Source organism: Hemiscyllium ocellatum, chromosome 8, assembly GCF_020745735.1.
Source record: "Hemiscyllium ocellatum isolate sHemOce1 chromosome 8, sHemOce1.pat.X.cur, whole genome shotgun sequence".
NCBI lineage: Eukaryota > Metazoa > Chordata > Chondrichthyes > Orectolobiformes > Hemiscylliidae > Hemiscyllium > Hemiscyllium ocellatum.
The window spans coordinates 119,783,454-119,811,270 of record NC_083408.1 but is presented as its reverse complement, the minus strand read 5'-3'; the positions used below and the strand labels follow the sequence as shown (position 1 = coordinate 119,811,270).

Genomic DNA, 27,817 nt, shown 5'->3' with positions numbered 1-27,817 from the left:
ATTAATGTTATCTTCATAATTCTTACAGTCTCCAGTTTCCACCTCGCTGCCTACTTGTTTTCTCTTCTGGTTCCCAGCCCCCTGCCACATTAGTTTAAAACCTCCCCAACAGCAGTAGCAAAAACTCCCCCAAGGACATTGGTTCCAGTCTGGTTCAGATGTAGACCATCCCTTTTGTAATAGTCCCACCTTCCCCAGAATCGGTCCTAATGTCCAACAAATCTGAACCCCTCCCTCCTACACCATCTCTCAAGCCACGTGTTCATCCTGCCTATTTTTTCATTTCTACGCTGGCTAGCACATGGCACTGGTAGTAATCCCGAGATCACTACCTTTGAGGTCCTGTCCTTTAACTTCTCTCCTAAGTCCCTGAATTCATCTTTCAGGACCTCTTCTTTAGACTCCCTAACCAGGGAAAACATCCTCCCTGCATCTAGTCTGTCCCACCCTTAGCTTCCTTGCATCCTATTCTCAATTCTCACACCCAGTTTTGCATCATCAGCAAATTTGGAAATATTACATTTGGTTCCTCCATTCATGTCCTTTATAAGTGAACAGCTAGGCCTCCAGCATTGATCCCTGTGGTAGCTGCTAGTCATTATTAAACCTCCAAGAGGCCTTCACTCACCTGCACTCTGACACCTACTGCTTTAAAGTCAAGGTTCTGAAAAGATCAACCGATGTTAGTATTAGACCTCTTCACCAAAAGATTGACCAATGCCCAATGGCAGTGTGGAGGAACAAAGGGATCTTTGGGTCCAGGTCCATAGATCTCTCAAGTTGAGAGAGTTCACATTGGAAGTTTGCTTGCTGAGCTGGCAGGTTTGTTTTCAGACGATTCCTTACTATGCTAGAGTAGTTAAAAACAAATCAAACACCATATACCTCCTTAAGATTCCCTACAGTGTGGAAACAGGCCCTTCGGCCCAACAAGTCCACACCTATCCTCTGAAGAGTAACCCATTCCCCGAAGCTATATTTACCCCTGACTAATGTACCTAACATTATGGACAATTTAGCATGGCCAATTCACCTGACCTGAATATCCTTGGACTGTGAGATGAAATCAGAGTACCTGGAGGAAACCCACACAGACAACAGTCACCTGAGGCAGGAATCTAACACAGGTCCCTGGTACTGTGAGGCAGCAGTGCTAACTACTGACCCACCATGCTCCCCCCAGGTGTGTTGGCTTTCATAGGTGGGGGACTGAGTTTAAGAGCCATGAGGTTATGCTGCAGCTCTATACTGCCCTGGTTAGACCATACTTGGAATATTGTGTTCTGTTCTGGTCGTCTTATTATATGCAGGATGTGGAAGCTTTAAAGAGGGTGCAGAGGAGATTTACCAGGATGCTGCCTGGACCGAAGGGCATGTCTTATGAAGAAAGGTTGAGAGAGCTTGGGCTTTTCCCATTGAATGAAGAAAGATGAAAGGTGACTTGGTAGAGGTGTACAAGATGATGAGAGGCATACAAGGGTGGATAGTCAGAGTCTTTTTCCAAGGGCAGAAATGGCTATCACAAGGGGACATAATTTTAAGGTGATTGGTGGAAGATTTAGGGGAGTGCACTGCCAGTAGCGATACATTGGAGACATTCAAGCGACTTATGAATAGAACATAGAACAATAGAGCACAGAACAGGCCCTTCGGCCCACGATGTTGTGCCAAACATTTGTCCTAGCTTAAGCACCTATCCATGTACCTATCCAATTGCCGCTTAAAAGTCACCAATGATTCTGACTCTGCCACTCCCACAGGCAGCGCATTCCATGCCCCCACTACTCTCTGGGTAAAGAACCTACCCCTGACATCTCCCCTATACCTTCCACCCTTCACTTTAAATTTATGTCCCCTTGTAACACTCTGTTGTACCCGGGGAAAAAGTCTCTGACTGTCTACTCTATCTATTCCCCGATCATCTTATAAACCTCCATCAAGTCACCCCTCATCCTTCACCGTTCCAATGAGAAAAGGCCTAGCACTCTCAATCCAACCTCGTACGACCTGTTCTCCATTCCAGGCAACATCCTGGTAAATCTCCTCTGCACTCTCTCCAAAGCTTCCACATTTTTCCTAAAATGAGGCGACCAGAACTGCACACAGTACTCCAAATGTGGCCTTACCAAGGTCCTGTACAGCTGCAACATTACCTCATGACTCTGTAATTCAATCCCTCTGCTAATGAACACTAATACACCATAGGCCTTCTTACAAGCTCTAGACCCCAAGATCCCTCCGCTCCTCCATCATACTAAGAACCCTACCGTTAACCCTGTATTCTGCATTCTTATTTGTCCTTCCAAAATGGACAACCTCACACTTGACAGGGTTGAACTCCATCTGCCACTCCTCAGCCCAGCTCTGCATCATATCTAAGTCCCTTTGCAGCCGACAACAGCCCTCCTCACTATCCACAACTCCACCAATCTTCATATCGTCTGCAAATTTACTGACCCACCCTTGACTCTCTCTTCCAAGTCATTAATAAAAATTACAAACAGCAGAATAGGCATACGGAAGGTAGTACAATGAAGGGTATGGAGGTTAGTCTGATCTTAGAGTTGTATAAAAGATCAACACAACATTGAAGGCCAAAGGGCCTGGACTCTGCTGGACTGTTACATGTACTATGTTCTAAAATAGATCTGACATGAGCTGAGGTCAGTGCTGGGAAGAGTTACCTGAAGGTCAGTAGTCGGCTGTGGCAACTTGAAACCAGCTTCAAAGGCTTGCTCCCACATGCCAATGCTGTTGGATTGTGCTTTTGTGCTGCAGAGGTTACAATGCCAGTTAGATTTTTGTGCTGCCATGTACCCTCTGTACTGCAGATCAACATCTCCCAGATACTTTCATTGAATGACAACTTGAAAATATTCATCCAATATTTTCAGTAGTAGACAATAGAATCAAATATTATTGGGGGAGGTGGGAATACTGAATTTGAAACACAATCTGATCAGCCATGATTGTATTGAGTGGCAGAACATCCTTACTGATGTGAATGGTCTAAGTCTACACCTAATTCCCATACGAACAAGGGACAAGAGTAGGCCACTTGGCTCTTTGTGCCTGCAGCACTGTCACTAAGATTATGGCTGATCTGATTTTAATCTCAACTCAACATTCCTGGATATATTCTGGTTAATCAAGAATCTATTTACCTTAATCTTAAAAAAAAATTTAAAGATTCTGTATCCATTACCTTTGGAGGAAAGGAATTCCAAAGCCACACAAACCTTAGAGAAAATGCTTCCTCGTTTCTTGTTTTAACTAGCACCCAATTATTTTTTGAACAGCGACCCCTATTTCTGGATTCTTCCACGAGAGGAAACATTCTTTCAACATCCATCAGGTCAAATTCCCTGAGGATCTGTTATGTTTCAGTTAAATCACCTTTAATTCTTCCAAACTCCAGAGGATACAGACCAGCCTATTTAGCCATCCCTCAGAAGACAATCTAGTAATCCCCTCTGAACTGCTTCCAAAGCATTAACATCCTTCCATAAGAATGGTGGCCAATACTCCAGTTGTGGTCTTAGCAATTCCCTGAATAACTGAGGCAGAACCTCCCTATGTTTGCATTCAATTCCCCTTGCAATCAATCATTATCATCCTATTGGCTTTCCTGATTACTTGTTGTACCTGCTTGCTGACTTTCTCTAATTCATGCACGTGGATACCGGATCTCTCTGTATCTCAGCTCTGCAGCCTCTCAGCATTTAGGTCATGTGCTTCTTTTCTTCCTGCAAAAATTGACAGTTTTACACTTCTCCACACTGTGTTCCATTTTCCAGATCTTTGCCCACTCACTTCACCTGGTATACTCCTTCATAGCTCACCTCCCTTCCTGTCTATATGACAAAAGCAAATTTAGCTCCCATACCTTTTGATCCCCTCATACAAATAATTTCATCTATTCAACATCCTGCCAGACTGAAAAGGACCCACGTATTCCTGCTCTCTGTATTAGGCAGCCGATTTTCCATACATGCTAATGTACGCCATGAACTGCAATCAATGAGTTAAACATGATTTCCCGATGAGAAAACCAAGGTGACTTTGCCTGATTACTTTGAACTTCAAAAGTGTGCTGTAAAAGCAACTTTAATACTAGCTTCTAACATTTTCTCTGATAGATGTTCAGCTTACTGGCCTGTGTCTGTATGTCAGAAAGTGTGGCACTGGAAAAGCGCAGCAGGTCAGACAGCATCCGAGGTGCAGAGAGTTGACATTTCGGGCATCAGTCCTCCATCACATTTCTGTTAAAGGGCTTATGCCCGAAATGTCGACTCTCCTGCTCCTGAGATGCAGCCTAATCCCCTGTGGTTTTCCAGAACCACACTTTTCGACTCTGACTCTCCAGCATCTGCAGTCCCCACTTTCTCCCTGTGTCTATATGTTCCCAATGTTTTTCAGGAATTCCATTAAATAAGAGACTGAAGTCATCAGAATAGGTTGACAAGGATGTTACTAGGATTGGAGGGTTTGAGCTATAGGGAGCAGCTGAACAGGCTGGGGCCAGTTTGCCGAGAGCGTCTGAGACTTATGAAGTTAATAATAGGGTGAATAGCCAGGGTCTTTTCTCCAGGGTGGAGGAACCCAAAACTAGAGGGCACAGGTTTAAAGTGAGAGGGGCAATATTTAAAACTTTTTGTACAGAGGGTGGTGTGTATATGGAATGAGCTGCCAGAGGAAGTAGTGGAGGCTGGTACAATTACAGCATTTAAAAGTCATCTGGATGGGTTTATGAATAGGAAGGGTTTAGTGGGATATGGATCATATGCTGGGAAATGGGATATCTGGTCAGCATGGACAAGTTGGACCAAAGGGTCTATTTTGTGCTGTGCACCTCTAACTCTGTGAACAAACAGACAATCTCTCGCTGCTGAGAAATGATGGAGTCCTTAGCCAGGGAATGGAATTTAAAATGAGGACTGGAAGCAATTTACTTTCTCTTCCCACCTCTTTAACTGCAGAAAATTTCTGCTGATCAGAGATGTATAACATGGAAATAGACCCTTCAGTCCAACTCGTCCATGCTGACCAGATATCCTAAAATAATGTAGTCCCATTTGCCACCACTCGGCCCCTATCCCTCTAAACTCTTCCTATTCATGTTCCCATCCAGATGCCTCTTAAATGTTGTAATTGTACCAGCCTCCATCACTTCTTCTGGCAGCTCATTCCATACATGCACCACCCTCTGCATGAAAACGTTATCCCTTAAGTCACTTTTAAATCTTTTCCCTCTCACCCTAAACCTACGCCCTTTAGTTCTGAACTCTCCGACCCGAGGGAAAAGACCTTGTCTATTTACCCTATCCGTGCCCCTCACGAACTTCTATAAGGTCACCCCTCAGTCTCCAACACTCCAGGAAAAACAGTCCCAACCTGTTCAGCCTCTCCCTATAGCTCAAACCCTCCAACTTGGCAACATTCTTGTAAATCTTTAACCCTTTCAAGTTTCACAGCATCCTTCCTGTAGGAGGGAGACTAGAATTGCACACAATATTCCAATGTAATTTAGCAAATGTGAAGGAGTTAAGTGCCAACCTTCTTCCACGCTGTAGACCTGTATAAATGCAGTTTATTGTTTGGAGTGATTAGAGGGCATACTGTATTTGTGTGACACTTACAGAAGGCAAAGCGGTGCAGTAACACAGATTTATCTTGTTTCAGAGCGTGCTGGTATTGTTCAGAATGGAGCCAGACAGGTTCTGCTGGGCTGGTTGCTCCATTATGTCCCATTCTACCTGATGGGCCGAATCCTGTATTATCATCATTACTTTCCTGCAATGCTTTTCAGTAGCATGTTAACAGGTGGGTCACTTCTCTCTAACATTCCACTGATTTAACTGGGAAATTATCTGTATCTTCCGAACATCAAACTAAATGCCGTATTCACGACATTATTTCCACACACTTAAATACATCACATTAAGGCACAAAATGGTTTGAACAAAGATCAAAGAAAATTTACAGCCCAGGAACAGGCCCTTTGGCCCTCCCAACCTGAGCTGATCCAACTGTACTGTCTAAATCTGTCGCTCAATTCCTAAGCATCTGTACCCCGCCTACTCCCCACCGACTCACGCATCTGTCCACACGCATCTTAAATGAATCTACCGTGCCTGTCTCTAACACCTCTGCTGGCAACGCACTCCAGATGCCCACCACCCTCTGTGTAAAGTACTTGTTGCGTGTATCCCCCTTAAACTTTCCACCTCTCACCTTGAAGGTGTGACCTCTCATTATTGAATCCTTCACACTGGGAAAAGCGTATCTCTATCTACCCTGTCTATACCCTTCATGATTTTGTAGACCTCAATCTCATTTTTTCTAATGAAAATAATCCTGACCTACTCAACCTCTCTTCATAGCTAGCACCTTCCATACCAGGCAACATCCTCCTAAACCTTCTCTGCACCCTCTCCAAAGCGTCCACATCCTTTTGGTAATGTGGCGACCAGAACTGTACACAGTATTCTAAATGTGGCCGAACCAAAGTGTTGTACAATGCTAACGTGACCTGCCAGCTCTTATACTCAATATCCCGTCCGATGAAAGCAAGCATACTATATACCTTCTTGACCACTCTATCCACCTGTGCAGCAACCTTCAGGGTACAATGGATCTGCACTCTCAGATCTCTCTGCTCATCAACTTTACTCAAGGCTCTTCCGTTTGCTGTATAATTCGCTCTAGAATTAGACTTCCCAAAATGCATCATCTCACATTTGTCTGGATTGAACTCCATCTGTCACATTTCCGCCCAACTCTCCAGTCTGTCTATATTCTCCTGTATTCTTTGACAGTTTCTGATGCTTTCTGCTACTCCTCCAATCTTTGTGTTATCTGAAAACTTGCTGATCATACCAGATCATTTATGTATATTACAAACAACAGTGGCCCCAGCACTGACCCCTGTGGAACACCACTGGTCACCTTTCTCCATTTTGAGAAACTCCCTTCAACTACTACTCTCTGTATCCTGTTGCTCAACCAGTTCTTTATCCACCGAGCTAGAACACCCTACACACCATGTGACTTTACTTTCTCCATTAGTTTACCATGGGGAACCTTATCAAATGCCTCACTAACGTCCATGTATATGACATCAACAGCCCTTCCTTCATCTATCACCTTGGTCACTTCCTCGAAGAACTCTATTAAGTTGGAAAGGCACGATCTCCCCCGCACAAAACCATGTTGCCCATCACTGATAAGCCCATTCGTTTCAAATATAAATATGTTTTATCCCTCAGTACCTTCTCCAATTTGCCCACCACTGACATCAGGCTCACTGGTCTGTAGTTACCCAGAATATCCCTACTACCCTTCTTGTACAGGGGACAACATGAGCAAGTTTCCAGTCCTCTAGCACTTCACCTGTCTTTAAGGATGCTACAAAGATATCTGTCAGGGCCCCAGCTATTTCCTCTCTCACCTCCCTCAGCAACCTGGGATAGATCCCATCTGGTCCTGGGGATTTGTCCACCTTAATAACCTCTAGCCTACCCCACATATCTTCCCTACTTATGCCAATGTGATCCAGACTAATCAAACTTCTATCTCTAATCTCAACATTCATCATGTCCCTTTCCTCAGTGAACACTGATGCAAAGTAATCATTGAGAATCTCACCCATTCTCTCAGGTTCGACACACAGCCTTCCTTCATTATCCTTTAGTGGACCAATCCTTTCTCTAGTTATCCGCTTGCTTCTTAGAGTCATAGAGATGTTCTTATATAAGAATAAAATGCTTTAGGATTCTCCTTAATTCTGCTTGCTAAAGCTATTTCATGACTCCTTTTGGCCCTCTTGATTCCTTATTTAAGACTTGTCCTACTCTTCCGATATTCCTCCAGGGCCCGTTCTGTTCTTAGCTGCCTGGACCTTATGCACGCTTCCCTTTTCCTCTTGGCTAGTCGTACAATTTCTCCTGTCATCTACGGTTCACAAAGCTTGCCTTTCCTATCACTTCTTTTCGATGGGACATGCCTATCCTGCACTATCTTTAACCTACCTTTTGAAAATCTCCCACATATGAAATGTGGACTTCCCTTCAAATAACTGTGTCCAATCCACATTTCCCAGCTCCTGCCTAATTTTGATATAATTGGCCTTGGCCCAGTTTAGTACTTGTCCCTGAGGACCACTCTCCTCTTTATGAATATTCTAAAACTTACAGAATTGTGGTCACTGTTCCCAAAAGAATTCCCCCACTGCAACTTCTACCACCTGTCCTGGCTCGTTCCCCAGTACCAGGTCCAATATGGCCCCTTCCCTCGCCGGACTATTGACATACTGCTCTAGAAAACTCTCCTGGATGCTTCTTACAAATTCTACTCCATCCAGACCTCTGATGTTAAGTGTATCGCATCACCACTACCCTGTTGCCTCTACACCTTTCCATAATCTGTTTCCCTATTTGTTGTTCTACCTCATGCTCACTGTTGGGAGGCCTGTAATACAGCCCCAACAATGTAACTGCACCCTTGATGCCTCTCTACTCAAGTCATCATAGTGTCCTCCTTTAGCACAGCCGTGATATCATCCCTGACCAGCAATGCAACTCCTCTTCTCTCCCCCGCCACTCCTTTTACTTCCTTTGCTCCCCCCCTCCCCCCACCTTTTGCCTCCCTCCCTGTCCTGCCTGAAGCTTCTATGTCCTGGAACATTATTGTGATCACAGAGACTTGGTTGAAGGAAGGGCATGATTGGCAACTAATGTCATACTCCCAGGCACCAATCCACTGCCTTACCCACTACACTCCTTGCATTAAAGTAGATCCTGTGCTTTTCCAGCACCACTCTAATCTAGACACTGGTTTCCGGCATCTGGAATCATTGTTTTTACCTTAAAGTAGATGCACTTCAGGCCACCCGTTCCTTTGTATTCATCTACTCTCTGCCTACTCTTCGCCTTGGTAATGCTAACTTCATGATCCTTGCAGTCTCCAATTTCCACCTTACTATCTACTTGTTTTCTCTTCTGGTTCCCAGTCCCCTGCCACATTAGTTTAAACCTCCCCAACAGCAGTAGCAAAAACTCCCCCAAGGACGTTGGTTCCGGTCTGGTTCAGATGTAGACCATCCATTTTGTAACAGTCCCACCTTCCCCAGAACCTGTCCCAATGTCCAACAAATCTGAACCCCTCCCTCCTACACCATCCCTCAAGCCACGTGTACATCCTGCCTATTTTTTCATTTCTACGCTGGTTAGCACATGGCACTGGTAGTAATCCCGAGATCACTACCTTTGAGGTCCTCCTTTTTAACTTCTCTCCTAGCTCACTGAATTCTTTTTTCAGGATCTCATCTTGTTTTCTACTTATATCGTTGGTACCTACATGCACCAAGACAACTGGCTGTTCACCCTCCCTCTTTAGAATGCTCTGCAGCCGATCGGTGACATCCCTGACCCGAGCACCTGGGAGACTACATACCATCCAGGGGTCTCGTTTTCAGCCACAGAAGCGCCTATCTACTCCCCTTACAACTGAATCCCCTTTTTACTGCCCTGCTGAACAGCAGTGCCTACCACGCTGTCATGATCTTGGCTGGTGAGCCATCTCCCCCAACAGTATCCAAAGCGGTATCCCTGTTTTGGAGGGAGATGACCGCAGGGGACACCTGCACTGCCTTCCTACTCTTTTTCTGCCTTTTGGTCACCCATTCACTGCCTCCCTCAGTAATTCTAACCTGCGGTGTGACCAGTTCACTAAAGGTGCTATCCACGACCTCCTGAGTATCGCGGATGCTCCACAGTGAGTCCATCCGCAGCTCCAGGGCCGTCATGCGGTCAAACAGGAGCTGCAGCTGGACACATTTCTTGCAAGTGTAAGAGTCAGGACCGTCAGCCACGTCCCTGAACTTCTGCATCAAGCAAGAGGCACAGGGCACGGGTCTGAGGTCCCCTACTATTGTAAGCTTAGCTTTATATCACCTAAGTAAAACCAAACAATGCACCAAAATATCTGAAAGAAAGAGAAAAAAAAAATAAAAGCCTTACCTGACCGAGTATGTTTCTTTTGGTTAGAGGAGGAGGCGAGGGAGGGAGATACAATATGTACTAAGTTCTACCTTTCCTGGCACCCTCCTGGTCTCCATGTCATCTCCGCTGTGTCTCCTGCTGCTCACAGACAGGACCTTTCCTAACCTATCTCTGCTTCCGTTTCCAGCTGTAAATTTTTGGTATTACACCTGGACGGGAACTTACCCTGGTAGGCACATCATCTCAAGTTGATCTTTGGACTCAGTTGTGATACCACAGGGTATTGGATGGGACTAAAAGTAGGAGAAAGTGAGGACTGCAAATGCTGGAGTACCAGAGTTGAAAAATGTGCTGCTGGAAAAACACAGCAGGCCAGACAGCATCCGAGGAGCAGGAGAATCGATGTTTCGGGGATAAGCCCTTCTTCAGGAATGAGGCTGGTGTGCCAAGCAGGCTGAGATAAAAGGTAGTGGGGAGGGAATTTGGGGGAGGGGCGCTGGGAAGGAGATGAGGGTGAGGGTGATGGTGATCGGCCGGAGAGGGGGTGGGGGTGGGGGCAGAGAGGTCGGGAGAAGATTGCAGGTTAAGAAGGCGGTGCTGAGTCCGAGGGTTGGGACTGAGCTAAGGTGGAGGGAGGGAAATGAGGAAGCTGGAGAAATCCAAATTCATCCCGTGTGGTTGGAGGGTTCCTAGGCGGAAGATGAGGCGCTCTTCCTCCAACCGTCGTGTTGTTATGGTCTAGCGATGGAGGAGTCCAAGGACCTGCATGTCCTTGGTGGAGTGGGAGGGGGGGTTAGTGTTCAGCCACGGGGCGGTTGGGTTGGTTGGTCCGGCTGTCCCAGAGGTGCTCTCTAAACGTTCCGCAAGTAGGCGGTCTGTCTCCCCAATGTCGAGGAGGCCACATCGGGTGCAGTGGATGCAGTAAATGATGTGTGTGGAGGTGCAGGTGAATTTGTGACTGATATAGAAGGATCCCTTGGGGCCTTGGAGGGAGGTGAGGGAGGAGGTATGGGCACAAGTTTGCACTTCTTGTGGTTGCAGGGGAAGGTACCCGGAGTGGAGGTTGGGTTATTGGGGGGTGTGGACCTGACGAGGGAGTCATGGAGGGAGTGGTCTCTCCTGAATACTGACTCTCTTCGCGACTCCCTCGTCAAGTCCACACCCTGCACCAACCCAACCTCCACTCCCGGCACCTTCCCCTGCAACCGCAAGAAGTGTAAAACTTGCGCCCACACCTCCCCCCTTACTTCCCTCCAAGGGCCCAAGGGATCCTTCCATATCCGTCACAAATTCACCTGCACCTCCACACACATCATTTACTGCATCTGCTGTACCTGATGTGGCCTCCTCTATATTGGGGAGACGGGCCGCCTACTTGCGGAACGTTTCAGGGAACACCTCTGGGACACCCGGACCAACCAACCCAACCGCCCTGTGGCTGGACACTTTAACTCCCCCTCCCACTCCACCGAGGACATGCAGGTCCTTGGCCTCCTCCATTACCAGACCCTGGCCACACGCCGTCTGGAGGAAGAGCGCCTCATCTTCCGTCTAGGAACCTTCCAACCACAAGGGATGAATGTAGATTTCTCCATCTTCCTCATTTCCCCTCCCCCCACCTTATCTCAGTCCCAACCTTAGGACTCGGCACCGCCTTCTTGACCTGCAATCATCTTCCCGACCTCCGCCCCCACCCCCTCTCCGGCCTATCACCCTCACCCTCACCTCCTTCCACCTATCGTATTCCCAAATTCCCTCCCCCTACCTTTTATCTCAGCCGCTTGGCATACCAGCCTCATTCCTGAAGAAGAGCTTAGCCCGAAATGTCGATTCTTCTCCTGCTCCTCAGATGCTGCCTGGCCTGCTGTGCTTTTCCAGCACCACATTTTTAGTCCCAGAGTTGAAAAATATCATTGATGAAATTAGTCAGCCTTTGGATTCATTTCAGTAAAGCTTTCTAGCCACCCCACAAACACAGCTAAAACAATTTCTCAGAAGTTATGTTCTATTCATCATTCCCACCCAATTTTGAGAAGGCCTCTTTTTCTGATTCTATCTTTAGCAATCACATGGCATGTTCTGCTGCAAAGTTTTGACCTCCTCTTCAGCCAGGATGCAGCTCAGCGAGTTTACAAAATTGGAATGATGTTCTTGGTTCTTGTCTGCATGTATAGGTGAGTGAGAATATTCTGATCAAAATTATGCCTGAAGCCACCTTGAATTTTGCTACTTTAGAGGCAATTCTGTTACACTTCAAATACAGAAGCAAGATTTTTGTTGTCATTGTTGAGACAAAACTAAAGTGAAACCATTTTTAAGGACATTGGATTACTGATGTTCTTTAGTGTAGTTAATTTGCAGCCCTTACCTGGTCTGACTTATATATGAGAACCCGTAGCCATGTGCTGACTCCTAACTGTCCTCTGAAATGGCCTATCAAGCCTCTGCATTTAAGTGCAACGAGGGATGGGCAACACATACTGGTCCTGCCAGTGATACCCAGAGCCCGTGAAGGCATAAAGAAAAATGTTATCCCCACCACTCCTTCCTCCTCGTCACATCCCACTGTGGGCAGTGTTTGTGTGATGAAAGTCTCTTATTGTTTGCTTTTATATTTTCTGGTATTTATTTTGTTCCTATAACCATTTATATTTTGAGATCTTTCCTTCTTCACTTTCCTTTAATCTACAGCCACAAGCATGGAGTTATTGAGTTACTGAAACTATCCATCAGGTACTCCATGTTGGGTATACATAGGTTTACCATGCTGTTTCCAGGTGGCAGAACTGACTTCTGAAGAAGGACTGGGTTAGTTAGGATTGTATCCACCAGAGTTTAGAAGAATGGTGGGAATCTCATCAAAACCTATAAAATTCTAACAGGATTGGACAAGGTACATTCAGGTAGAATGTTTCTGATGACCAGGAAGCCCAGAACCAGGAGAGGGTCGTTGGAAGGTAATGCTCACAGTCTAAGGATAACAGGGTAGGTCCCTTCCACAAAAAGGTTAAGTCCAAAAAAAGTTGAATGTTTTCAAGAAGAAATTAGTTAAAAACCACAAAAAAACTAGGTTATAGTCTAACAGGTTTGAACTATGTTCTAAAACCTACTTTTGTACAGACAGGTCATTCAAGCTGATACATTACTCCCAAACAGCCATCTACATCTCTCTCATTCACATCAATGTGGTTCTTTTAAGAATCATCTGAAAGCTGAGGTCCTCTGATGTTTCACCCATTTGCCAGTGGGAATGGTCTCACAGGTTTGGACTATAACCTGGTGTTGTGTATTTTGTAACTTTGTCCAGCCTAGTCCAGCACTGGCACCTCCAAGTCAAGAAGTTAGATATAGTTCTTAGGGCTAAAGGGAACAAAGTGTGGGGAGAAAATGGGAACAGGGAACTGAGTTGGATGATCAGCCACATATATATTAAATGGCAGAGCAGGCCGAAAGGACTGAGTGACCTGTTCTTCCCATTCTCTGTGCTTTTATATGAGTTGGACCATGACAATAAACTATTTGTTAACAATGTTGCCTTACTGTGGATCAACTGACTATCTGAAAATGTGTTGCTGGTTAAAGCACAGCAGGTCAGGCAGCATCCAAGGAACAGGAAATTCGATGTTTCGGGCCAGAGCCCTTCATCAGGTCACAGCCTGACCTGCTGTGCTTTAACCAGCAACACATTTTCAGCTCTGATCTCCAGCATCTGCAGACCTCACTTTTTACTCAACTGACTATCTGTTGAGTGTGAGACAGCTGGCAATGGAGTTTGGGATAGTTGGATTCGTTAAAAGCCTGCCAAGTCTAGAAGTGGAGATACCATTGCAGAGAATTCTGTCATGAGGAAATAGTCAGCCTTTATTTGAATTGAAGTATGACTGGAGATTTGTTACAGTTTGCTTAAAATTTGGGAAAACAGTAGAAGGATTGAAGGAGAGTTGCCAAGAATCAGGATGATGTAGAGTCGGAAATGAGAACTAGGAGCAGGAGAAGGCAGTTCAGCTCCTCAAGTTTACTCCACCATTTCACAAGATCTTGGCTGATCTCATCTTTGTCTCAACTCCACTTTAATGCTTACTCTCCAAAACTCTTGAAGCCATTATGAATTGAAAACTTCTCTACTTTCTCTAATTTACTCCATGTCTCAGTATACACTGCATTCTGGGGGCGTGAATTCCACAGATTCACATCACTTTGATAGAAATAATTTTTCCTCATCACTTTTAAATCTGCTATCCCTTATTCTAAGTTTACGTAAATAGACAAGGCATTCAAAGATATTTCGGAATGATTGAAGACATTAGAGAGAGAGTGTACAGGAAAGATTCATAAGAATAACAGTAATATGGGGAAATGGAAGCTGTCCTCTTTTTGGCAAAGTGAAAATTTAACTGGAGTTTAAAAAAAATTAATGAAGGCTTGAGCAGAGTAAATAGGAAGAAACCATTCCCACTGGCAAATGGGTCAAAAATCAGAGGGCCTCAGTTTTAAGATGATTGTCAAAAGAAGCAACGTTGATGTGATTGAGAGAGGTGTAGATCCTGTTTGGGAATAATGTATCAGCTTGATTGACTAACCTGTACAAAAAAAAAGTTTAGAACATTGCAGCGCAGTACATGCCCTTCAGCCCTCGAAGTTGCACCGACCTGTGGAACCAATCTGAAGCCCATCTAATCTACTCTATTCCATTTTCGTCCATATGTCTATCCAATGAACATTTAAATGCCCTTAAAGTTGGCGAGTCTACTACTGTTGCAGACACTGGACATGGAAGCTAGGGAACTTGGGGAAGTAAATATTGATATCTTGAGAAAAGTTCATATTAAAAAAGAGGAGGTGCTGGAGTCCTTAAAACAAGTAAAGGTAGATGAATCCCTTGGATCTGCCAGATGTACCCAGGAACATAGCAAAGATGATTATTGATAGGAGCGAAAGTAACAGGGTAGTTGTTATGGGGGACTTTAACTTCCCCAATATTGACTGGAAATACTATAATGGGTCAGTTTTTGCTTAGTGTGTGCAGGATGGTTTCCTGACACCGTATGTCTACAAGCCAACAAGCGGGGATGCCATATTGGATTTGGTACTGGGGAATGAATAGGTGTTAGATTTGGAGGTAGGTGAGCACTTTGGTGATAGTGACCAGAATTTGGTTATGTTTACAATAGCAATGGGCAGGGATAGATATATACTGCAGGGCAAGAGGTATAACTGGGGATGGGCAACAATGATGTGATTATGCAAGATTTAGGATGCATATGCTCGGGAAGGAAACTTCAGGGGATGTACGCTCTTGAAATGTGGAGCATAATCAAGGACCAGTTACTGTGGGTCCTTGATAAATATATACCTATCAGGCAGAGAGGTAGTTGTCAAGAGAGGGAGCCATGGTTTACTCAAGAAGTTGAAGCTCTTGTCAAGAGGAAGAGGAAGGCTTATGTGAGGATGAGGGGCGATAGACTTAAGACAGATATCAGGGTAGTTTCTTTACTCAGAGTGTAGTAGTGGTGCGGAACGGCCTGCCTGCAATGCAGTAGACTCGCCAACGTTAAGGGCATTGGACATACATATGAATAATAATGGAACGGTGTAGGTTAGATGGGCAGCAAATTAATTTTGCAGGTCAATGCAACATGGAAAGTCGAAGGGCCTGTACTGCGCTGCAATGTTCTGTGTTCTATATTCTAACTTTGGTAGAAAAGCTGGGCCTCTTGTCGATTATATTTGTATCATCGACAACAACGGCTGAGATGCTGTAAGGCTGGAGGGTGGCTAATGTGGTGCCATTATCTAAGAAAGGCGATAAGGAAAAGCTAGGGTGAGCTTGACGTCAATGGTGGGTAAGTTGTTCAAGAGGATTCTGAGGGGCAGATATCCGTGCAATGGGAAAGGCAAGGACTGATTAGGGATAGTCAGCATGTGTGTGTGGGAAATAGTGTCTCACTAACTTTGAAGAGATGACAAAGATCGATGAAGGCAGAGCAGTAGACATTGTCTCTGTGGACTTCAGCTCAGCCGAGTTGGAACAAAGGGTCTGTTTCTGTGCTGTAAAACTGTGACGGTATATCGGAAATGGATTTGGCTTCAAATTCCCAGTCTCCAGCAATGCATTCCTAAGTACTTGATTAGTTTGTGCTAAAAGAATTCTTTCATTAGTATTCTGTGTTGGTAGTAATCTCATTTTTGTCAAGTGGAACTTGTTGAATGTGGATTTGCAAGGGTTAATGCTGAGGGCTGCCTTAAACACCACCCACTATGATGAGGTCATGTGGACTTGTGGGTATGACAACTTCAGATCTGAAAGGAGTGAGGCAGGACAGCTGGTTCTCCTCCATGTCTCTCTCGATCTTCCAGTCAACCTCTCCAGCATTTTATGACACACCTTTTGATCCTTCTAACCCAGAGGTGATACCATTGCACCACAAGAGCCCTCAACCATGGTCTTCAACAACAACTATCATATTAATGTAACCTGAAGCTAGTTGCTAGCTCCAATAAAAAAGATCCTTTTAATTGTAAGAGACTGGTTTAATTTGAGCAGGAAGTGCTTATCCTCTGCTAAACTGAACCCGCAGGACCCTGTACCACCTGTACTTTGAGGGTGGTGACAGCAACTTCTGTCATGAATTCCAGCTCAGTGTCATAGTTGACACGCCCATATATCCAAACTGTAAAGTACAGATCATGGTAATGTTTGTCCTCTCCTTCCATCAACCCTAGCACATCTTTCATTTCCTCTTTCCTGGGTGGGCTAGTCATTAGTATCTCCCTGGTCTGACTATGAATTGTTGCATAGCTTTTAGAGGAGATGGAGATCTTTGAGAGTGTGCAGAACAGATTCACAGGATGAGGGAATTTAGCTACAAGATTGCATTGGACTGGCTGTGTTTGTTCTCCAAGAAGCAAGGGAAATTAAGAGGAGATTTGAGAGAGGTGTACAGAATTATGGCAAGTTTAAATATTAGAAAAACCTGTTTCCTTTATCTGGGAGACAGATTTAAGAACTTAGTTAAGCGATAAAGAACATAAAACTTTACAGCTCAGTACAGGGCTTTTGGACCTCGATGTTGTGCCGACCTGTGGAACCAATCTGAAGTTGATCTATCCTGCATATCTATCATCCTTATGTTTATCCAGTGACCATTTAAATATTCCTAAAGTTGGTGAGTCTACTACTGTTGCAAGCAGTGCATTCCACACCCCTACTACTCTCTGAATAAAGAAACTACTTCTGGCATCTGTCCTATATCTATCACGCCTCAATTTGAAGCAGTGTCCCCTCGTGCTAGCCATCGCCATCTGAGGAAAAAGACTCTCTCTGTCCACCCAATCTAATCCTCTGATCACCTTGTATGTCTCAATTAAGTCACCTCTCGACCTTTTACTCGCTAACAAAGACAGCCTCAAGTCCCTCAGTCTTTCCTCATAAGACCTTCCCTCCATACCAGGCAACATCCTGGTAAGTCTCCTCTGAACCCTTTCTAAAGCTTTGACGTCTTTCCTATAATGCAGTGACCAGAACTATACACAGTAATCCAAGTGCGGCCACTCCAGTTTTGTACAGCTGCAGCATGACCTCGTGGCTCCAAAACTCAATCCATCTACCAATAAAGGCTGACACACCGTATGCCTTCTTAACAACCTTGTCAACCTGTGGCAACGTTCAAGCATCTATGTACATGGGTACAGATCTCTGTTCATCTACACTGCCAATACTTGTACCGTTAGCCCAGTACTTGAGCCAGTTCTGTATCCAAATGGCTAGCTCTCCCTGTATTCCGTGAGATCTAACCTTGCTAATCAGTCTCCCATGGGGAGCCTTGTCGACCGCCTTACTGAAGTCCATTTGATCACATCTACTGCTCTGCCCTCAATCCTCTTTGTTACTTCTTCAAAACAAAACTCAATCAAGTTTGTGAGACATGATTTCCCATGCACAAAGCCATGATGACTGTCCCCAATCAGTCCTTGCATTTCCAAATACATGTACATCCTGTCCCTCAGGATTCCCTCCAACAACTTGCCCACCGCTGATGTCAGGCTCACTGGTCCATATTTCCCTGGCTTGTCCTTATTGTCCTTGACAGAGAAGCTCACCTCGTGCCATAAACTGTTAAATTTTAAGAAGCAATAAACTATCCCAGATTTCACTATTTAAAGTAAAAGTTAACGATTTTATCTTTAAGTCCTACAGAAAACATTTAAACAGCAACTATTCACAACTCCTTTCTCTCAAACCTATCCTTTACATCCCCCTCTCCAATACTAGTCTGATTTAAAACAGAATAACCCTGATTAAGATTTACAAAAAGAAATCACATTTCAAAACCAGCCAGCTTTGTCAATCCTCCTTTTGTAGATTTTCTGCTGTAGCTTTTCCTCTGTGTTCTTCTGCGTTGCCTTTTCTTCGGTCTTCTGCTGCACAACTTTTCGAGTGGACAGGTACCTTTCAGAGAGCTGTTCAGCTAGCAGTCTGTACTTGTTGGTGCCCTTTGCTGATCTCTCCCTAACTGTTCAACATGTCTAGTTTTATAACCCAAAACATCGGATCATTTCATTGGTTTGATGTCATCCTGAACAGTAAAATTCAAATTTAATTGGATTTTGCTATCTGGAGCATAATTTAAACTGACCAAATTTCAATTTGGTTTTGTTCCATGGCAACACAACACCAATTATTTGTTTCAACCAAATGTTATATTTTTAAATTGTTCAGCACACTGTGCTGTCAGTCAGTCCTTGCTAGCTTCCTGTCTCTCTCTTAAAGGCTCAGTACACACCTACACCTTCATAACACTATAATTACCAGGGTTGTCTCTACTCCCCTTCTTGAACAAGGGGACAACGTTTACTGTCCTCCAGTCTTCTGTTAGCAATCACAGAACACCAGGTTTATAGTCCAACTGGTTTATTTGGAAGTACAAGCTTTCAGTGTGCTGTTCCTTCATCAGGTGATTGTGGAGAGTAAGATTGTAAGACACAGTAATTATAGCAAAAGTTTCCAGTGTGATGTAACTGTAATTATATATGGAAAAAGACCCAGGTTGTTTGTGAAGTCTGTCATCTTTTAGAATGACCATGTTGGTATCTGTTCTTTCATATGTAAATCACAAAACTTGTTTTTAAAAAAAGTTACTTTCTCAAGTGAACTTTAACAATTGGCGTCATGTCGGCCCAGATGAGGTATTGAAAGTGCTAACTCCTTGTGAGGCTGTGTCTGTGCCACAATGGTCAGACTGATTCTAATCTAAAGCAACAGATATTCAGAATCTTACATGGATTCATGCATTTTTTGAGCAAAGTAAAATGTAATTCTGCAAGTACAAATTCACCCCACAAACTTTTATGTGTATGTGTGCGTGGTTTTTTTCGGGGGGGGGTGGGTGCGGGAAGGTTATGAGTGTATGTGTGTGTACACGTACGTACTGCAATGGACCAAGGTCTCAGTTGAGGCCATCCCCATGGGTACCAAACGTGGCTATCAGCCTCCTCCTGGCCACTTTTCGTTGTTGCCTGTCCCGAAACCTGCCTTGAAGGACAGTCACCCAAAGGCCTGAGATTGAATGTCGTGAACCGCCAAAGTGCTGTCCGCCTGGGAGGGAACACCCCTGCCTGGTGATTGTTGTGCAGTGTCCATTCACCCATTGCCATAGCCTCTATTTGTCCTCAACAATATGCCATGCCTCAGGGCATCATTGCCTCCAGTGTAGGAGATAGGTAACGTCAGTTGGGTCCCATGAGTACCTGCCGTATACATGGTGGGAGGTATCGCCATGCATAATGATGGTATCCGTGTCAACACTGTGACATGTATTGCATGGTCTACCATGACAAGGTTGTATGGTATTGTCCTGAAGGTCGGGCAGTTTGCTACGAACAACGATCTCTTTGAGGTTTGGTGGTTGTTTAAAGGCGAGCAGTGGAGGTGTGGGGAAGGTCTTGGTGAGGTGCTCATCCTCATTGACAACGTGTTGCAGGCCGCGAAGAACATGGCGTAGTTTTTCAGCTCCTGGGAAATACAGGACAACGAAGGGTACACTGTCGGATGCAGCTCCTGTCTGTCTTCTGAGGAGGTCATTACAGTTCCTCACTGTGGTATGTCGGAACTGGCGGTCAATGAGTTGCGCATTGTACCTCATTCTTCTGAGGGCATCCCTGAGTACTTCTAAGATCCCGTCACGTTCCTCCTCTTCTGAACAGATCCAGTGTATGCGTAGGGCTTGTACATAGGGGATGGCTGTTTTAACATAATTCGGGTGGAAGTTGGGGAAGTGTAGCATCGTGAGGTTATCTGTGGTTTTGCAGCAGAGTGTGGTGCTGAGGTGTCCATCCTTGGAGATGCAGGTGTCCAAGAATGAGACAGACAGTAGAGAGTAGTCCATGGTGAGTTTGATGGTGGGATGAAATTTGTTGATATCACTGTGTAGTTTTTCAGTGAGTCCTCGCCATAGGTCCAGAGGAAGAAAATGTTGTCGATGTACTGGGTGTATAGTGTTGGTTGGAGGTCCTGTGTAGAGAAGAAGTCTTGTTTGAACCAGTGCATGAAAATGTTGGTGTATTGGGATGAAAAATTTGGTCCCCCGGCTGTTCCATGTGTCTGGATGAAGAACTGGTTGTCAAATGTGAAGACGTGATAGAGGATAAAGAGAATGAGTTGTAGGACAGTGTTTGGAGACTGGTAGTTGTTGGAGTTGAGTACTGAGGCTGTTGCCACGATGCCATCATTGTGGGGGATGCTGGTGTAGAGTGCTGAAACGCCTATTGTGACGAGGAATGTTCCTCGTTCGACTGGTTCGTGGGTGTTGAGTTTCTGTAAGAAATATGTAGTGTCGTGACAGAAGCTAGGGGTCCCCTGTACAATGGGTTTCAAGTTGCCTTCGAGATAGCCCGAGAGGTTCTCACACAGGGTCCCATTGCCTGATACGTTGGGATGTCCTGGTGTGTTGGCTTTGTGTATCTTTGGAAGGCAGTAGAAGTCGCCGATACGAGAAGTACGTGGGATGGGGGCGCGTAGGGAAGTACGTGGGATGGGGACGCGTAGGGAAGTACGTGGGATGGGGGCGCGTAGGGAAGTACGTGGGATGGGGGCGCGTAGGGAAGTACATGGGATGGGGGCGCGTAGGGAAGTACGTGGGATGGGGGCGCGTAGGGAACTCTGAAGAACTGGGTCCGAAGTCCTGATCAATGTGTTTAGCTCATGGGTGTGCTGTTTGGTCGGATCGGCCGGTAGTTGCCTGTAGTGTTCCTGGTTGTTCAGTTGTCGGTACACTTCCTTGCAGTAATCTGTTCTACTTTGAATGTAGATGGCTCCTCCTTTGTCTGCTGGTTTGGTGACAATGTTGTAATTGGTTTTGAGAGCATGGATGCTGTTAGGGAAGTACAGATACTCTCAGTAGTATCCTCGTATATGAATGAGGAAGGACATCCACATTCGACTGGGACAACACATCCATCTGAAGCCAAACAAAGACACGCACGAGAATTCCTAGAAGCATGGCATTACAACCGAAACTCTATCAACAAACACATCGAGTTAGACCCTGTCTACCACCCCCGAGAGAAAGAACAGGAAGTGACTTCACCACAGGAAATAACGTCATCAACCCAAAGACATTGGTTCGGCCGCATTTAGAATATGGTGTACAGTTCTGGTTGTCACATGACCAAAAGGATGTGGACTCTTGGGAGAGGGTGCAGAGAAGGTTTAAGAGGATGTTGCCTGATATGGAAGGTGCAAGCTATGAAGAGAGGTTGAGTAGGTTTGGTTTGTTTTCATTAGAAAAAAGGAGATTGAGGGGGGACCTGATTGAGGTTTACAAAAACATGAAGGGTATAGACAGGGTGGATCGAGACAAGCTTTTTTCTCAGGGTGAAGGATTCAATAACAAGAGGTCACACTTTCCAGGGGAGAGGTGGAAAGTTTAGATTAGATTACTTCCAGCGTGGAAACAGGCCCTTCGGCCCAACAAGTCCACACCGACCCGCCGAAGCGTAACCCACCCATACCCCTACATTTACCCCTTACCTAACACTACGGGCAATTTAGCATGGCCAATTCACCTGACCCGCACATCTTTGGACTGTGGGAGGAAACCGGAGCACCCGGAGGAAACCCACGCAGACACGGGGAGAACGTGCAAACTCCACACAGTCAGTTGCCTGAGGCAGGAATTGAACCCCGGTCTCTGGCGCTGTGAGGCAGCACTGCTAACCACTGTGCCACCATGCCACCCACAGGCGGATACACGTGGCAAGTACTTCACACAGAGGGCGGTGGGCATTGGAACACGTTGCCAGCAGAGGTGGTAGAGGCAGGCACGGTAGATTCATTTAAGATGCGTCTGGACAGATACATGAGTAGGTGGGGAGCAGAGGGATACAGATGCTTAGGAATTGACCGACAGGTTTAGACAGGACATTTGGATCGGCTCATGCTTAGAGGGCCGAAGGGCCTGTTCCTGGACTGTAAATTTTCTTTGTTCTTCGTAAACCCAAACGTCTAAATAGAAAGCAGGAATTTTCAGCATTGCTTCACCTGAGGCCCACTGAAGATGTTACCTCGTAGGGTAATGAAACGTCTGGAAATGAACCTTCCAGCTCAGCGAGCAAACCTACATCCAAAACCTCAACATGAGCTACAAATCTTCTCAAAACCCGCTCCAACCAGTTCTTCATCCAGATACACAGAACAGCCATGGGGACCAAATTTGCACCACAATACTCCAACATCTTCATGCACCGATTCAAACAAGACGACTTCTCTATGCTTTATCTCCAACCAACATTGTACACCAGGTACATTGACGACATTCTCTTCCTCTGGACCCAAGGAGGGGAGTCACTGATAAAACTACACAGTGACATCAACAAATTTCATCCCACCATCAAACTCACCATGGACTACTCTCGACTATCTGTCTCATTGTTGGACAGATAGATCTCCATCAAGGATGGACACCTCAGCACCTCACTCTACCACAAACCCACGGATAACCTCACGATGCTACACTTCTCCAACTTCCACCTGAAACACATTAAAACTGCCATCCCCTATGGACAAGCCCTACACATACACAGGATATGTTCAGATGAGGAGGAACATGACAGGCACCTGGAATTACTCAGGGATGCCCTCATAAGAACGGGGTATGATGCTCAACTTATGGACCGCCAGTTCCGATGTGCCACAGCAAGGAACCGTAATGACCACCTCAGGGGATGGACACGAGCTGCACCTGATAGGGTACCTTTCATTGTCCTGTACTTCCCAGGAGCTGAAAAACTACGCCATGTTCTTTGCAGCCTGTAACAGATTATCGATGAGGATCAGCACCTCGCCAAGACCTTCCCCACACCTCCTCTACTTGCCTTTAAACAACTGCCAAATCTCAAAGTGATCATTGTTCGTAGCAAACTGACTGGCTTTCAGGACAATACCCTACAACCTTGTCACAGTAGACACTGCAAGACGTGTCAGTGTCGACATGGATATCACAATTATGCGTCTGGACACCTCTCATCATGTACGTGGCAGGTACTCATGCGACTTGGCCAATGTTGTCTGTCTCATACGCTGCGGGCAAGGATGTCCTGAGGCATGGTACATTTGGTGAGACCGAGCAGAGGCTACGGCAACGGATGAAGGGCACAGCACAACCATCACCAGACAGGAGTGTTCCCTCCCAGTTGGACAGCACTTCAGCGGTCCGGGATATTTGACCTCGCACTTTCGGGTGACTGTCCTTCAAGGCAGACTTCGGGACAGGCAACAATGAAAAATGGGGGTCAGGCAGCATCGGAGGAGCAGGAAAATCGATGTTTCGGGCAAAAGCCTGTTGAAGGGCACTCTAATTTAGACTCTGGTTTCCAGCATCTGCAGTCCTTGTTTTTAACCAAGGACGAAAAATGACCGAGCAGAGGCTGATAACCAAGTTCAGTACCCATGGGGATGGCTTCAACTGGGACCTTGGCTTCATGTCACATTATAGGTGACGCCATTGCACTACACACACACGGACGGACACTCGCGCACACGGACGGACGGACACTCGCGCACACGGACGGACGGACACTCTCACACAAGTTTGTGGGGTGAATTTGTACTTGCAGAATTACATTTTACTTTGCTCAAAAACTGCATGAATCCATGTAAGATTCTGTAAATCTGTTTTTTTAGATTCGAATCAGTCTGACCCATTGTGGCACAGACAGTCTCACACAGGGAGCGAACACCTTCAATACATTATCTGGGCAGACATAACACCAATTGTTAAAGTTACTTTCTCAAGTGAACGTTTTTTTTTAAAAATTGTGATTTATATATGAAAGAACTGATACCAACATGCTATAACCCTGGCCAGGTTCATTACCCAGAACCAAATCCAATGTGGCCTTGCCCCTTGTTGGCTTATCTATATACTGTGTCAGGAAACCATCCTGCACACAATGGACAAAAACTGATTCATCCAAACTACTTGAACTATCTTATTTCCAGTCAATATTTAGAAAGTTAAAGACCCCCATACCAACTACTCTGTTACTCTCACTCCCATTCAGAATCATCTTTGCTATCCTTTCCTTGACAACTCTAGACCTATTTGGAGGCCTATGGAAAACTCCCAACAGGGTGACCTCTGCTTTCCTGTTTCTAACCTCAGCCCATACTACCTCAGTATATGAGTCCTTAAACCTCCTTTCTATCACTGTAACGCTGTCCTTGATAAACAATGCCACGCCTCCTCCTCTTTTACCATCTTCTCTGTTCTTACTGAAATGTCTAAATCCTGGAACCTGCAATAACCATTCCTGTTCCTGCTCTACCCATGTCTCAGAAATGGCCACAACATCGAAACCCCAGGTACCAACCCTTGCTGCAAGTTCACCCACCTTATTCCTGCTCCTGGAGTTGAAGAAGATGCACTTTAAACCACCTTCCTGCTTGCGAATGAACTCTTGCAACCTTGAAACCCCATTGCTATCAACCTCCTGGCCACTGGAACTATAATTCAGGTTCCCAGCCCCCTGCTAAATTAGTTTAAACCATCCTGAAGAGCATTAGCAAATTTCTCCTCCAGGATATTGGTACCCCTCTGGTTCAGGTGTAGATCATCTTGTTTGTAGAGGTCCCACCTACCCTTCAATGAGCCCCAATTATCCAGGTATCTGAGTAGGTGGGACCTCCTCCCATCTGGGGTAGGTGGGACCTGTACAAACGGGTATGGGCAGGGGTGGAGTAGGGTAAAGTAGTGTGATAGTGAACTGGAATTTGATGTTCATGACAGTTTGTGGAAATTAAGTGATTCCAAATAGTGATAGGATGGGTTCTCAAGGGATAAACTTACAGGGTGGCAAAGAACAGGGAGTGAAATGATTGGATAGCACTGTAGAGACCAACATGGATTCTGGGCCAAATGGCCAGCCTCTGTGGCGGTGACATTTTGGCTCGATAACTGCCTTCTGCCTCTGTCGGTTTATTACTCACCCTTCCTTTCCAAATGGCATGTCTCCTTGCTTCTGCTAAACATTATCCTGTGTCTCATTTTAACCAGTGCAGAGTCTGTAAACCCAGCAACAAGATGTTCTCCCCATGGTTGAAAGTACACAGATTTTCTTTTTGTATATTTCAGTTTCTACTTGTTCCACCCCCTGTCCTATGGGATGGTCGGCCCACTTGCTCAGGATCCTCACAGTCCAATGGCAGGATTAAAATGGCTGGAATCCTGGGAATTCTAACTGTTACCAGAGATCAGAAATGGAGAGTGGCAGCTATTGTTTGTCACTGGCATAAGGTTGGACCAAGATTTCAATCAACAATCAACAGAGGACAAGACTCCTACCTTTGCCTTTAAGCTTTTAATAAGCTCTTTTGTAGCCTTCAAAATGAGTGATACACTTACTGTTGTCAGTTTGGAATTGATGTGTGTAGTACTCAGTTAATAAAGCAGAATGCTTTATTCAAAATATTTTACCTTTAACCTGGAACTATCCAGAAGGTGCTCCAGTCTTGATGTAGATGTTGAACTACTGCATGCAAGTGGCAAATTTTGATTTGAATCTCACCATCTAAGGTTTAGTCTGTTTACTAACCACTGTTTCTGAACTTCGTAATTCCCTTAAACATACTGCCTTCTACAGAATTGACTGTTTGTAGGAAACTTCAGAACCACATCCAAACTGCCTATTGTGGAACTGTGCAGACAAACGTTCAAGTGATGGGATTATGAGTAATTCAGTTAAAAAAAAGAGTAAAGAACTGTGGATGCTGGTAATCGGAAATAAAAACAGAAGTTGCTGGAAATACTCAGCCAGTCTGGAAACATCTGTGGAGAGAAAGCAGAGTTAATGTTTTGAATCCAGTTCTGAAAAAGGCACACACATTGTGTAATAAAATTATCTTGAATTTTTTTATTCACTAACGCGCCGTGGCATTGCTGGCTGGCCCAGCATTTAAGGGCGATCCCAAGTTCCCCTTGAGATGGTGGTACTGTCAGACCCACGATGCCTTCATGGGGCGAGTTCCAAGATGTTGATCTGGCAGCACTTAAGTTATGGACATATGTTTCCAAGTCAGAATGATGTCTGGCTTGGAAGGGAACTTGTCGAGGGTGCTGCTCCCATGTACCTGCTAGCCCAACCTTTGAAATGATAGTTGTGGGTTTGGAAGTTGCTATTTAAGGATCTTTGGTGAATTTCTACAAAATCAAATTCATTCTGAACAGTAACTACACCCTAAAGCCACAGGCCCCCTCTAAGTATGAACTGCTGACAGCCTTTAGAGCACCAGACACACAGCTAAGCATGAGGCTGCAGTATCTGGGAGAAGTGTCATTGAGTCATACGGTGCGGAAACCCATCCTTCAGTCTGACTCATCCAGGCTGCCCATAATCCAAAAGTAAACTAGTCCCAGTTGGCATGGTTTGGCCCATTTCCTCTTAAAACCTTTAATATTCATGTATCTATCCAAATGTCTTTCAAATGTTGTAACTGTACCAGCCTCTGCCACTTTCTGAAGCAGATTATTCCATTACACGCAACACCGTCTGGGTAAAAACATTAGTCCTTAAGTCCCTTTTAAGTCTTTTCCCCCCTCACCTTAAATGACCTTTAGTTTTGGGTTCCCCAACCCTGCAAAAAGACCTTGTTTATTTACCCTGTCCATGACCTCTATAAGGCAACACCTCAGATTCAGACGCTCCAGGGAAAATAGCCCCAGCCTATTCAGCTTCTCCCTGTAGCTCAAACCCTCCAACTCTTAGAACATAGAAAATTGCAGTGCAGTACAGGCCCTTCGGCCCTCAATGTTATGCTGACCTGTGGAACCAATATGAAGCCCATCTAACCTACACTATTCCATTCTCATCCATATGCCTATCCAATGACCATTTAAATGCCCTTAAAGTTGGACAGTCTACTACAGTTGCAGACGGTGCGTTCAACATTCCTATTACTCTGAGTAAAGAAACTACCTCTGACATCTGTCCTGTATCTATCACCCCCCAATTTAAAGTCATGACCCCTTGTGCTAGCCATCACCATCCGAGGGAAAAGGCTCTCACTGTCCTACATAATCCTCTGATTATCTTCTATATCTCAAGTCCCATCTCAACCGTCATCTCTCTAATGAAAACAGCCTCAAGTCCCTCAGCCTTTCCTCCTAAGACCTTCCCTTCATAACAGGCAACATCCTAGTAAATCTCCTCTGAACCCTGTCCAAAGCTTCCACATCTTTCCTGTAATGCAGTGACCAGAATTGTACGCAATACTTCAAATGTGGTCGCACCAGAGTGTTGTACAGCTTCAGCATAATCTCATT

The 27,817-nt window shown here is 45.2% G+C and overlaps 1 protein-coding gene across 2 annotated transcripts in view; it reads left to right on the top strand.

Annotated features, from left to right (window-relative positions):
• pomt2 (protein-O-mannosyltransferase 2) overlaps nucleotides 1–26,308 on the top strand; it is a 217,352-nt gene extending 191,044 nt beyond the window's left edge. The window contains exons 19-21 of one of the 2 annotated variants that reach the window (XM_060828633.1): nucleotides 5,683–5,823; nucleotides 12,064–12,175; nucleotides 25,631–26,308. In XM_060828633.1, coding sequence (XP_060684616.1) covers nucleotides 5,683–5,823; nucleotides 12,064–12,175; nucleotides 25,631–25,736 — 359 coding nt within the window. In that variant the 3' untranslated portion in view covers nucleotides 25,737–26,308. The remainder of the gene's footprint in view (nucleotides 1–5,682; nucleotides 5,824–12,063; nucleotides 12,176–25,630) is intronic. The other variant, XM_060828634.1, reaches the window with a different exon arrangement.
• The last annotated feature ends 1,509 nt before the right edge of the window (nucleotides 26,309–27,817 follow it).